Here is a 14,540-nt window from a genome sequence, read left to right as displayed (position 1 = left end):
GACTTTCTTTTATGTCATTCACATCAACATTATGTTGGAGGTTTAATGGATTTTTTACAACACTCAAAAAGAATTAAATTAGAATTTAATGCTTCCTATATTTCGTCCTATTCACTAGGACATCTACGGGGATTACAAAAACAATTAATGTAACATGCACACAAAAACTTACAATACTAAGCCCAACCACGTGGGTGACACTAAAGTCCTATCTAGGTGGAGCGCCCTCTAAGGGCAGTAGTAGGTGGCCTGGAATGTAAGGTGGGACCTCTGGTGATGAGTGTTTCCCAAATCTTTGGAAGCTTAATGCAACCGTGTTTGTTAAGATTTGGTTGGTTTCTGAGAGCTGCTGCTGCTTCTAAGAAAAGTCTCTCTTTCTTGAATTTGCTGTGGTGGAGCATGGTGGTTTTCTTCCATGATATTCTGTGGGTGGTGTCCAAAACATGGTCAGCCAAGCCTGAATAGCCATAGTTGTGTTTAACGATGTACGACTTGTGTTCCTTCAGGCGGATGGATGCTGATCTGCCTGTCTGTCCAAAGTACGCAAGCTTACAGGAACAGGGTACTTTGTAAACTCCAGGCAGAGAGAGAGGAGGGAGCTGATCTTTCGTAGAACGGATAAGGGTAGCAAGTTTGCGGTAGGGCTTATATGCTGTATGTAGGTTATACTTTTTTAGTATCTTGGCTATTTTTTCCGAGGTGCCTCGGATGTAGGGTATGGTGATGCCATTTTTAAATTCTTGTTGACGAGAGGGATGGGGAATGGGGGGGGAATTGATTATTTTTTTGATACTGTGTTCGCTGTAGCCATTGGAGAGGAAAGTTCTGTGTATGTGGTTAAGCTCAGTAGTGAGGGCGGTTCCACTGGAACAAAGATTGTGGGCTCTCTTGGTAAGGGTTTTAATGATGCCATATTGTTATGAGGGGTGGTGGTGGGAGAGTTTGTGAATGTATCTGCCTGTGTGTGTGTGGGTTTTCTGTATACAGTGAAGGCAAGTGTATCATTAGGCAGGCGCGTGACTAAGGTGTCTAGGAAGGGTAAACAATTGTTCTTTTCCTTTTCCATAGTAAACTGGATTCTTGGATGTAGGCTATTGAGGTGACCGAGGAAGGAGTCTAACGTGTCTGGGCCATGAGGCCAAATGGAGAACACATCATCTACATATCTTAGCCAGATAGAAGGTTTGAGTGGGGCTGAGTCTATGGCTCGTTTTTCGAAATCTTCCATATAGAAATTGGCAAGGGGGGATGAGAGGGGGGAACCCATGGCGGTTCCTTCTATCTGCTTGTAGATTTTGTTATTCCAAGAGAAATACATAGAATTGATGGCAAAGGAAAAGAGATCCAAGATATCAGAGGGGAAAACGTTTTCTAAGAGAAATAAAGTGTCAGTTAAGGGAATATTGGTAAACAAAGAGGAGATATCAAAGCTTACTAATATGTCTGTATTGTTCAAGGTTAAATTTTCTGTGAGGGCTTTAAAGTGGGTCCAGTTTTTTATTTAGGAAGCTGAATTTCCGGTGAGGGGGGACAGAGAGTTGGCCAGCTGTTTAGACAGTCTGTAACAAGGTGCATTGGTGGCATCTACTATAGGTCTGAGTGGGGAATTGGGTTTGTGGATTTTTGGTAAACTGTACATTCGGGGGGGGACAGGAGCGGAAAGGTTTAAGTTTTTTCGTGACTTCAGGGGGCCACGAGGTTACTTTTTTAAGTAAGATTTTTAATTTCTTAACTTGTGTTTTTGTGGGGTCGTGTTCTAGCGGGATGTAGGTAGCGCGATCGCGGAGGATAATGTTCATTTTACGGTTGTATTCGCTGGTATTAAGAACAACTGTGGCATTACCCTTATCCGCTCTGGTGATGAATACTTTTTTCTTTGCGTAGTTTCTGGAGAGCCATGCGTTGGGCATAAGATAAGTTACTTTTAGGAGGCGAAGAGTGAGCGAGGATGTTGGCTACGTCGAGTCTGATGTTGTTGGCTACCTCCGACGGTAAGCGACCGATCCCCCGTTCGACTTTAACCATTACATCGAGCACCAGCACTTCTTACGGGGCGACGGCAAAATTACGGCCGAGGCCAAGGGCGTCAGCGCCCTTGGCCTCGGCCGTAAATTCAGCTTCCTATATAAAAAACTCGACCCACTTTAAAGCCCTCACAGAAAATTTAACCTTGAACAATACAGACATATTAGTAAGCTTTGATATCTCCTCTTTGTTTACCAATATTCCCTTAACTGACACTTTATTTCTCTTAGAAAACGTTTTCCCCTCTGATATCTTAGATCTCTTTTCCTTTGCCATCAACTCTGGGTATTTCTCTTGGAATAAAAAAATCTGCAAGCAGATAGAAGGAACCGCCATGGGTTCCCCCCTCTCACCCCCCCCCCCCCTTGCCAATTTCTATATGCAAGATTTCGAAAAACGAGCCATAGACTCAGCCCCACTCAAACCTTCTATCTGGCTAAGATATGTAGATGATGTGTTCTGTATTTGGCCTCATGGCCCAGACACGTTTGACTCCTTCCTCGTTTATCTCAATAGCCTACATCCAAGAATACAGTTTACTATGGAAAAGGAAAAGAACAATTGTTTACCCTTCCTAGACACCTTAGTTACACACCTGCCTAATGATACACCTGCCTTCACTGTATACAGAAAACCCACCCACACACACAGGCAGATACATTCACAAACTCTCCCACCACCACCCCTCGCAACAATATGGCATCATTAAAACCCTTACCAAGAGAGCCCACAATCTTTGTTCCAGTGGAACCGCCCTCACTACTGAGCTTAACCACATACACAGAACTTTCCTCTCCAATGGCTACAGCGAACACAGTATCAAAAAAATAATCAATCCCCCCCCCCCCATTCCCCGTCTCTCTCGTCAACAAGAATTTAAAAATGCCATCACCATACCCTACATCCGAGGCACCTCGGAAAAAATAGCCAAGATACTAAAAAAGTATAACCTACATACAGCATATAAGCCCTACCGCAAACTTGCTACCCTTATCTGTTCTACGAAAGATCAGCTCCCTCCTCTCTCTCTGCCTGGAGTTTACAAAGTACCCTATTCCTGTAAGCTTGCGTACTTTGGACAGACAGGCAGATCAGCATCCATCCGCCTGGAGGAACACAAGTCGTACATCGTTAAACACAACTATGGCCATTCAGGCTTGGATGACCATGTTTTGGACACCACCCACAGAGTATCATGGAAGAAAACCACCATGCTCCACCACAGCAAATTCAAGAAAGAGAGACTTTTCTTAGAAGCAGCAGCAGCTCTCAGAAACCAACCAAATCTTAACAAATACAGTTGCATTAAGCTTCCGAAGATTTGGGAAACACTCATCACCAGAGGTCCCACCTTACATTCCAGGCCACCTACTACTGCCCTTAGAGGGCGCTCCACCTAGATAGGACTTTAGTGTCACCCACGTGGTTGGGCTTAGTATTGTAAGTTTTTGTGTGCATGTTACATTAATTGTTTTTGTAATCCCCGTAGATGTCCTAGTGACTAGGACGAAATATAGGAAGCATTAAATTCTAATTTAATTCTTTTTGAGTGTTGTAAAAAATCCATTAAACCTCCAACATAATGTCCTCACAACACTTAAGCCTCTACACAAGAATTTACATCAACAAATTGCTGCGTTTTCATGGTTTTCTTTATCCGTGGAAATAAAAAAGAAAAAAAAAAGTCACATGGAGAGATTGAGTGAGCAGGGAGGATGGGGAACAACTGCCATATTGTTTTTCATCAAGAACTGTTAGACAGACAAGGCCGTGTGGGCTGGGACATTGTCATGGTGCCTCAACCAATCCCTGATACTCCACATTTCTGGCCATTGCACACTATCAAGCAGTCTTCTTAAAATGTTGAGATAAAAATATTCATTCACTGTCTGTCATTTAATTTGCAAATCTTCTGTTAAAATTAGTTTGCATGAAGTCGATGACAAATTCATCTCTTCATAAATTTGATGAGTGGTCTTTTAATGATCTTCATTGATTGCCTGGGAAACCTTTTTGATATTTTCATCATTCCTGCTTGTCAGAGGTTATCCAAATCATGGTTGGTTTTCAGCTGACATGTCTCCATTTTTGAAATGGGGAAAAACCACTTGCATACCTGTGTTTTACCTAAAGAATCATCCTTAAAGGCTTGCCAAAGCATAACAATAGTTATACTTCTCATGCTGGCAGTTATTTATTTGTTGAGAAATTTCCAGGTAGCATAGGACTATTAATGTTTTTTTTTTTTTTTTTTTCCATTACTTTAGAAAGAATTGAAGAGAGAAGAACTGGATAGTAATATGGTAGGTTTAGATTTGCCATCCATCTTGAGTATAGGTTGAATATGGGCTAATTTCTAGTGTTTGGAGAATGATTAGAATTATTTGACATTTTTGATAGCTATGAGATGGAATTCTGTTAGATTCTGTCTAGTATACTATTATCATCAAATGTAATACACCACCACTTAATTCTTTGAAGTGATCAAACCCATGTTTAGGCTTCAAAGTAAAGAATTAGTTTATTCCCATTTCTTCTAGCATGCAACCTTGGTGATTTTCTGAACTTTGTCAGCTATCATGGAGAGACCCAACAAATCTCTTTTTTTTATTTTATTTTATTTTTTGGAGAAGGGAGGAAATACAGCTTTAAAATAGTTAGTTCACTGTTCCAGTATACTATCTAGATAGTGGTTAGTGAATTAACTATTTTAAAGCTGCATTTCCTTCCTCCTCCAAAAAATAAAAAATAAAATAAATAAATAAATAAAATTTGGATGGCAGCTGATAAAGTTCTGGCAATACTTTAGCTTTCCATGTCAATCTTGCTGCCACTATCTTTCCTAGGTAATTCTAATCATTCTCCAAACACTCTAGAAATTATCCCATATTCAACCTATTCCTACAATCCTTCTCAAGTATACTGGCATAAATCTTACCAGGAACATTCAATAGAGAAATACCTCTGTAATTCTCACATTCAGTTTTATTTCCATTTTTATATATGGGTACTATGAGAGCTCTACTCCAATCATCTGGAATTTGTCCCTCTGTCCAGGCCTTCTGAACTATGCAGTGCAGCCACTGTAAGACTTTTATACCTCCATACTTCAGCATCTCTGGTCGAATATCATCTACTCCTGCTGCCTTTCCACATTTCAAGCCTTTGATGGCTTTTTCTACTTCAAGTATGGATATGTATTCCTGATTGCTTGCCTGCTCAGTGTTTTTTACCACTGTGATGTAACTGATTGTTTCATTTAGCAATTTTTCGAAGTAATTACTCCATACTTCAAGGATATCTTTTTCTTCAGTTTTCATGTCACCTTTATCATCTCTAACGCCTTTTACAGCACTCTTTCCTCCATTTCTAAGCTTCTTCAACAACCTCCAGAATATTTTGCCACCTTGTTGATATTTATTTTCTATGTTCTTACCAAAGTCTTCTCATGACTTTTGTTTAGCTAGTTTTACACAGTGTTTAGCTTTCTTACATTTGTTTCTGTATTCTCTAAGAGCACAAGCTGACATATTTGCTAGGAACTTTTGATATATTTTCATTTTTTTCTCTCACTGCTTCTTTAACTTCCTGTATCCACCATGGAGTTCTGAATTTTCTATCCTTACAGACAACTTCACCACATGCCACCTCTGGCTGAATCAGTCAATGTTTTCTTCAGTGCTTGCCACTGAATCTTTCACGTTTGGTTCCTGTTCACAAACTCTTTCATTTTTCTTGAATAATGTTTGTATTTTAATCTACAATTCACATCTGAGAGCTGCTGAACTTTTATTTGCTTTAAAACTTTCTTACATGTTCCTTCTTTTCAATATGAAATTCAATTTTATCTTGCTCAAGACTAAATGGTGATCACTTCCAATTTCAAATCCTCTGTACACTAGTGTCCTGCACCAGAAAGAAAAGATCACTATCAACAATAACATAGTCAATGAGACTTTTCTTATTCCTTGCCTCTTCTCTCCATGTGAATTTGTGCACATTTTTATGTTGGAACATGGTGTTAGTAATAACCAGTCCATGTCCTGAGCAGAAATCCAGCAGATATTTGCCATTATTATTAGCTTTGCTCTTTTCTCCAAATTTTCCCAAAATATTTTTGTATGTCTGACAGTCATTTGCTATTCTGTTATTTAGATCCCCAACAAGGAAAAATTTTTCATTGTGTTAGTTACTTTCTCTAAAGCCTCAAATTCCTCCATTTCTACCTTAGTAGAACCCTCTATGGGACCATAGGCACAAATAAGTCTCATTGTCTAGTTCCCCATTCTGATATTTGTCCACATCACTCTACTTGAAATTGCCTGCCATTCAAGAAGATTAGCTTCATATTTATTGTTGAATGCTATGGCTACTCCTTCTTTTCCTTGATTGTCATTGCCTGAATATAGCATTTTATATTTATTGCTCAGAAAAATCTCACCAGTTTTTGTCTTTTTTGTTTCAGTCACCCCTATTCTGTTGATCTGGTACTTATCCAATTCCTCAGCTAGCTCCATTTCTTTGCGATTCAGGCTTCTTATGTTGATAGTATTAATCTTGAACTCTGGTAATATTGAGTTGGGTTGTGTTTTAGGATTTGTTCCAGTAGTTGACTATGTATGTTTTGATGTTCATATCCAATGTAACCGTAATGGATTGCTTTCTACTTTTGTCTAACGATAACCGACCTTTATAAGGTGCTATATTCACAATACATCACACCACTCATCTCAGAAATATGGTATCATAAAATCTTTAGTGATCAGAGCACACAGGATTTGTTTTTCCTAAGAATTGCTCAAACAGGAATTGGAAACTATTAAATAAACAACTGTATAAATGGATTCAACTCAAGAACAACACACAAAATAGTTAATACCACTCCAAGACAACATCCAAGAGCAGAAGAACTACATAGGGATCCCATACCTTATATCAAAAGTATAAAAAAATTATTTTTTAAAAATACCAGTCCATCGCTACCTTCAAACCTATTAACCAAATTCATAATCTGTTACCTTCTCTAAGACAAACTTTTAACAATGATGCTACCCAGACCCAGACTATATCAAGTCCATATTCATGCCATTTGTCATACTACAGGCAAACAAACAGGAAGATCAGTCTAAATGTACTTCTCAACAAGACCTCATCAGACTGCACAAATTTGGCCTGGCATAGCATGGAATTGGAAACACAAACCATAGCATCCAACTGGAAAACAAATATCTTTTCACAGATCTATGTATCAATGAAAGGCTATCTAAAAAATCTACAGGATTCCTTAATGAAATTAAATAAACACTAACAAATTTGTTGTAAAATTCTATAATAAAAAACAAACTATGAAAATAGGTAGGACTAGTTGGTAATAATGTAAAATGTTTTATATATTACTATCCAAGTATTGTGTACACCCCCACTGAGAGTACATATCAGGAATTTGATGAACATATAAAAGGTATCATGGACAAAAAAAAAAAAAAAACTATTGATAGTTCTAAGATCGATGTTGAGATTGAACGCTAGATATTTCAAAATGTACCCACTGCTTATCTGTTATGATTAGCAACTGAAAGACATGGGCGATGAAAATTTAAAGAATTTCTCAAGCATTTTATGCCAGCAGTACAGCAATATTCTTTGTGAAAAACACTCTTTGTCGATAACATATTACCAAACATCTTAGACCTTTTCCCAAGAGTAATTATATTTAATTTTTTGAGCAGGTTTCTGCATTTTTCATTTAAATTTTTTGTTAAATAATTTGTCCAAGTTTTTAAATCAGAGTGTAATTTAGAGTTGTGTTTATTTCAAAATGCATATTTTCTTGAAAATGAAAAGGTCACAAGAGCATTCCTGCCCCTATTCTTTATTAGAATAGTAAATTCTAAATGTAATTCATCTTCCTTTGTAAGATGGAACTTATCTCTAGTCATGATCAGCATGTTATAAATAAGTTGTATCTTTGCATCTCTCCTGGTGCCCTTAAGCTTATTTCTACTTCTCATAATCAGAAATAAGGTCTTATTCTAAATTATATGATTCATTTCATTTCATAGCAATTCTCTTTGTAAAATTTTGTTAGTCCCTAAGATTGTTGAAAGATAGAACTAATCAGCACTTGATTTGAAGTTCTGATTAGTTTTATCTTCTGTTTGGTTATAAAAATAGTGTATGCTTGTAAAAACATAATTATAGTCTGTAATAAAAATATTGAGCAACGTTTTTTTTTTTTTTTTTCTCCAACCTTTATTTCTTTGAGCATAAATATTTTTTTTAAGTAGGTAAATAATCTGTATTTTTTTAAAAATGTTTATTTGCAGTCTTGGCTTGTAATATTTCCCGAAGGAACCCGCTTCAATCCAGAATCACCAGCTACAATAGCAAAAAGTCATGATTATGCGAAAGCACAAGGTACAGTTTCCTTGCTTTTTTTCTCCTCTTTCTTACACACATGCACTCACCAGCAGTTATGTGTAACCATTTGTCCAGAATTATCAAATGTTAATATATAAGCTTCCCTGACTGATTTCAGTGTAATAGATGCCTTCACACTGATTTTGCAGTGCTCATTTAGGATTTAAATATAGAGGTTGAACTGTGACAAGTTCAGATGGTTAAGCTTTATAAGCTCTTTTTTTTTAATGCACTGTAGCATTATTTAAACTTTGAACTGAAACATTAGATTCCTGAAATAATTCTTCATCTTCTGATTATAAAACGTGATTAAGAATAGGAAAAATACTATAAATGGTTGATGCACATAATCAGAATAAGAATGTATTTCATGATTAGGTCTTCATTCTCTGATTATATGTATCTGAGCAGTTATTTTTCTTGACATTGTTGAGAGAAGTAACTCCTTTCACACAAATCATTCCTCAAACCATTAATCCTAATGGTTTTGACTGCCTTCATTAATGGTTAAGGATCTGTGATTTAATGTTGAAGTTTGTACTTTTTATTTACAGTCTTCTTATTTTTCCTTTCTCTCTCTCTCTCTCTTTTTTTTTTTTTTTTTTCATGTTTATGCATGGAAGCAATCACATATCCATCCTGTTCCAAAAAGTGTTAAAGTCCACTTTTGAACTACTAACCAATTGTCATCACCTCTATCCTCTCCAAAATAATAGAGAAAGCCATCAATACCCAACTCCTCCATGAGGCCCATCACTTAATCAGCAACCATTAGTACGGATTCCACCATTCAAGATCCACAGCTTACATCACCCACCACTGGACACATGTCATGGAAAGGTTCATTAATAGAAACTTGTGCTGTTACCCTTGCCATTAAAAAACAAACTTTTGAGCATCAAGGCCTACTTAAATTGTCACCCTGCCACCCTCTGTAATTCGGTAGCCAGCTTTCTCTCTGGTTGTCCTCTGTCAGTCATAGTAGATGGCTCATTCTTTTTGAGCTTCACCACCAAAAGGGATATTTTACATCCCTTTATTATGCAACTGCAAACACACTGTATCTGTTTCTCCTGTTTTTTCATTCTGTTCGCCTCTATCCTCTGGAACAGCCTTCCTTGTGAAGTATTCAAAAACAACTACAACCAGTTCTTCAAAAAAAAAAAAAAAAACTTCCATCAGTTCTCATCTGTACTCCCCCCCCCCCCACACACACACAGCACTGATGTGCATAATTATTGATCTCTTGACCTCTCATGTTTGGAATCAATATATGTAAAAAAAAAAAAAAAATTGTTGACTTTATAATATCAGTACAGTAAAAAGATTATTCATTTCTTCATATTCCTAGCTAAGTTCATATATTATTTTAGGAAATGCATAAACATTTAATTAATAAAATTGAATTTTTCAGTATCTTAATGTAGAATGAAAAATGAGTGCTATCTCTTAAAATCAAGGATAATAAAACATATGAAGCTCACTTGTTCTCGCTTTAAAACTTTAAATTGATTAAATAAAATAATCTCATATCCCCCCCCCCCCCCAAAAAAAAAAAAAAAAAAAGATTACACCATAACAAATGACTTGACATTTGTTCAAATAACAGTATTGAAATGTGACAGTAAAACCAACTAGGAGTGGAAAAAAATGTATAGTTAATTCTGCTCAAAGTTTCTGCTGGAAAAAAATGAACCAATTGGTATCTGACCACAACATGTACCAAATGGTTAACCCTACAAACCACATCAAAAAGAAAACATTGAAAGAGGTCTAAAATCTCTCCCCCTTCAATATAGCCGATAAAATACGAATGAAAACATCCTACATACTAAATTCCAATAAACAGCTAAGTTGCATCATAGCAGAAAAATTAGCCCAACAGAATTAATCAAATCAGTGATCACGCAACCAGAGGAAACAACTAAAAAACTAATACAGCATTATACCTGCACTCATAGAATTTATGACCTGTCAAAAGTACACAAAACAAACTCCACTACGAATGATAGCTGAAGGAATTGACAGCCCTAATTATCATTTAGCCAAGAAACTAGCAGCCACACTCAATGAGTTAGTAGATCATTCCTCCTACATAAAAAAAAATACACAACACTTAGAAACATCACACTCAATGACGAAGATTTATTAGTCAGCTTTGACATAACTACCCTTTTCATTAATGTCCTGATCAGTAATGCTGCTCCTCTCATACAGATATTTCTGCCCAGTATCACAGCTTTCTTTGTCCACATGCTTCGCTCTGGGTATTTCTTGTGGCAAAATAATTTTTACCAACAAAAAGAATATATGGCCATGAGCTCACCACTTTCCTCCCTATAGCTAACTTGTACATGGAAGAACTTCGAGCATTGAGCTCTAGATTCAGCAAGTCCAAAGTCTGGCTCAGATATGTTGATGTTTTTGCCATTTTGGCCCCATGACCACAAAACATTAAATACATTTCTAAGCCATCTGAACTAACATCACAAATTTTTTATTGTTTTCAATCTTGATGGTGAATTGGATAATTCTACATCGAGATTGAAAACAATAACTCTTCTTTTTTAAACACACTTATCACACGTCTTCCTCGGGCTTCCTCTCCTTCATAGTCTAGCACAAACCTACACATACAGGCCAATACGTACATAAAAATCCATACCACCATCCAACACAAAAATTAGGAGTCATCAGCACTCTCAAACACAGAGCCCTAACAATTTTGCTTCAACGAACAGTTAGTGAGACTTGGTAGACAAGTCTTTCTAATGCCTAGTTCTATCCCTGTGGCAATATCTTTGTCACAGGGATAGAATGTAAAGGGTATTGGTGTTTTCAGAAAGGATACAAAACAAGACTGGAGAAGGGGCATTATGATGGAATAGAATCTCTGGCTGCAGAATGCGCTTTTTGGCTGTGGAGCCAAAATATGAATGCCATCTGCTTATCCAAGCCACACCTTAGGTTTGAAAATATGGATTCAAGAGCTTCTGCTTGAATATTTCACATAGAATTTTGCAATGCAGAGAGACGGTGGTGTGCCCATTCCTTCTTTTTGAAGGTAGAAATTATTTTACCACACAGAGTAACTAGAGTGAATCACGTGGAAATGGAAATTTGTTCTAATAGAATTTTGGTTGATTTTCATATAAAGGGCTAAACTTAGAGATCTTGCTTATCTAGAATATAGTCTTTTTCATAACTTTTTCTTAATGTGTCAACTTTTTATTGTAGGTGGGATGGGAGGGAAAGATCTATCATCTCCTTGAGTGTTGCTAATTTCTTGGCTAGATATGTTGGATTGTCATTTCTGCTTACTGGTCTCAGTGGTAAGTTATTTTTGCAGATTTTGGGGAGACTATAAAGTCTTGGTGGTCCGGAATAGTGTGGAATTTATTTTTTTCACAACTTCAGATGGCCTGGAAGTAACCTCTTTCATTAACTCTGTAATTTTGTTTATTATTATTATTTTTGGATTGTAGTTGACTGTTATGTATGTACAGGAAACGAGTAGGCTCATTTTCTGCAAATAATCTTTTCCAAAAGCTCTTGTAAAGGTTCATTGCGTTGAAGATAGGATTTTGAACCTAGATCTCTACATTCAAGGGGAAAATATTTCAGTTTTTTTAGTTTAAGATCAAAGTGATTATTCTGAATTACAGAAATATCAGAAGAACGAATCAAAAATGACTGTTGAGACTTCATGGAGGGAGAAAGCCTAGTGTTCTACTGCAAAAGCATATAATTTGGGCAGACAAAAAAAGTTTCATGTAATTAACCAATCTTGGCATGATTATATGAATTCACTTGAATATATTCAGAAATTAATTGTTTAATATAAAATAATTTCATGTTGAACTGTGTTTTTTATTTTTGTACTAGAAAGTCTGTAGTATGAGGATTTATTGGTTATAGTAAACTGTTAAGCAAAACCTTAAGACACTTACATTACTTGATTACAACAGCTCAGTTTTCATTTCTTGTGCGTGGGATTTAATAACTCTCTCCATCAGTCATATTTAATTGATTATTTTGGGTAGTTATTCTAGATAAGCTCTTTTGTGATGTTATACCATCATTGTTTATTTTATATAAGTGTATTTTGGTAGAGTAGTTGAATGTATAAGTGATGATTAGGTTTGTAAAAAAAAAAAAAAAAATAATAATAAGTAAAAATTTTAGATTTTATTGCAGTAAGTCATTAGTATTTAAACATTTGTTAAAAGTTCATAAAAAATATTCATAAGTTTGATCATTTATTTATAAACTGATTCTTAAGTAGATATTCAGTCCATTTAAAAATTAGATGAAAACGTTGAAGATCACAAAAAATAATAATAATAATAACCAGTGACAGCTCATAAGATTTGTAGTGGTGGGGGCTATAGCAATAAAAGTAAAAAAAAAAAAAAAAATCAATACGGATTGAAAAAATTATCATCATCATCAAATTCCTGACATATACCCTCAACGGATGTATTTAACAGAATTCTTCTCTTCGTTCATTTCTACAAAGATATAAATTAAATGCTAGAATTAAATAGGAAAAAAGAAAAACCTCGCAATATTTACCTACGATAACAACAACGATGTTAATTTGTGTTGTTTGTGCTTGTGGAGTAGCAACGTAGCTTGCTACCAGCCCAAACTGCACGTAAATCGTGTCCCCCCCCCCCATGTTATTGCCACTAGGTAGCGGTTTAGTGCATCATCATCATCAAATTCCTGCCATGTACCCTCAAGGGGTGTACAGGATATGCCAGTACTACATGAAAAATTTACATCATTACTAACTTCCTATCTACAATTTTCCTCCAAATCAGTCTGTTGCTTGTCAAGACTGCAACATTATCAGATCTTATATTTCTATTATCTAAAGCACTTTGTACCATATCAATCCACCTATATCTTGGTCTTCCTCTGGGTCATTTTCCTGCCAACCTGGCAGAGAACACTTGTTTTGCTAATCTTTCCTCTCCCATTCTATTTAAGTGACCATACCACCTGAGATTAGCTCTGCTAACGCATTCCTGGATGCTGACAATGTCAAGTTCTTTCCTAATATCCTCATTTTTAATATGATATTGCCATTGATGCCATCTGTTCACGCCTCTAATCTTTCTCAGGACTCATATCTGCGGTCTCTAGTCTTTGGTCAAGTGTTTTACTTCTGACCCAGCTCTCAGATCCATAAGTTAAAACTGGTTTGAACACTGTCTTGTATACAACTAATTTAGTGTTCCGACTAATTTCTCTCTTATTCCATATGAATTTATTCAATTGACTTCCCACCATATCAGCTTTGCTGATTCTATTGTCTATTTCTATATTTAATTTACCATCTTCAGTAAAAATCGTACCTAAGTAGCTGAAATGTTTTACTTGTTCCACAGGTTCTCCATTCACAACACAGTTGACATTTTCAATGATTCTGCCTATTTTCATTGTCTTTGTCTTTTTATTGCTGACCTTCATACCATATCTATTACAACAGTTACTCAATTTAGTCAGAGAATCTTGCAGACTTGTAGCAGATTTATTTAGAAGTATTTATAACATCGCCCACATAAAGCAAAGAGCTGATATTAACATCTCCAATTTTGATATCATGTTTAATAACACTTTCCTTCATAATGTGATCCATATAGATAATGAATTACAGAGGGGATAATGTACATCCTTGTCTCACACCAGATTTAACATTAAACCATCTTCCTGTACTTCCTTCAATTCTAACTGCTGACTCACAACTCAAATAAAGACTAAGTATTGCTTGATATAATGCCCCATTGACACCATATAACTGCAGCGTATTGAATAGCTTCTCTCTTGGCACCTTGTCATATGCCTTTTCCAAATCGACAAAACTTAAATACAGATCTTTGTTGTATTCCCATGCTTTCTCGACTATTTGTCATAAAGTGAAGATCTGATCCTGACAGCCTCTATTTGGCCTGAATCCAGCTTGTTCTTCACCAAGCTTTTATTCCACAATTCTTCTCAACCGTTTCTCAAGTATACTTGCATAGATTTTGCCAGGAACACTCAGAAGGGAAATACCTCTGTAATTCTCACATTCAGTTTTATTTCCC

General features: G+C 36.2%; 1 protein-coding gene across 3 annotated transcripts in view; it reads left to right on the top strand.

The window, feature by feature from the left end:
- Positions 1–14,540, top strand: part of LOC150107532 (1-acyl-sn-glycerol-3-phosphate acyltransferase epsilon-like) — a 104,227-nt gene that overhangs the window by 57,674 nt on the left and 32,013 nt on the right. For all 3 annotated transcript variants that reach the window (XM_090391933.1, XM_090391932.1, XM_090391931.1), the window contains exon 6: positions 8,352–8,442. In XM_090391933.1, the coding sequence (XP_090248059.1) occupies positions 8,352–8,442 (91 nt within the window). The remainder of the gene's footprint in view (positions 1–8,351; positions 8,443–14,540) is intronic.

This window comes from Typopeltis vanoorti, chromosome 4, assembly GCF_054136105.1.
Source record: "Typopeltis vanoorti isolate ZY-2024b chromosome 4, IOZ_Tvanoo_1.0, whole genome shotgun sequence".
Taxonomy (NCBI): domain Eukaryota; kingdom Metazoa; phylum Arthropoda; class Arachnida; order Uropygi; family Thelyphonidae; genus Typopeltis; species Typopeltis vanoorti.
Note: the sequence above shows the minus strand (reverse complement) of the source record. Positions and strands in the feature narration are given on the sequence as shown.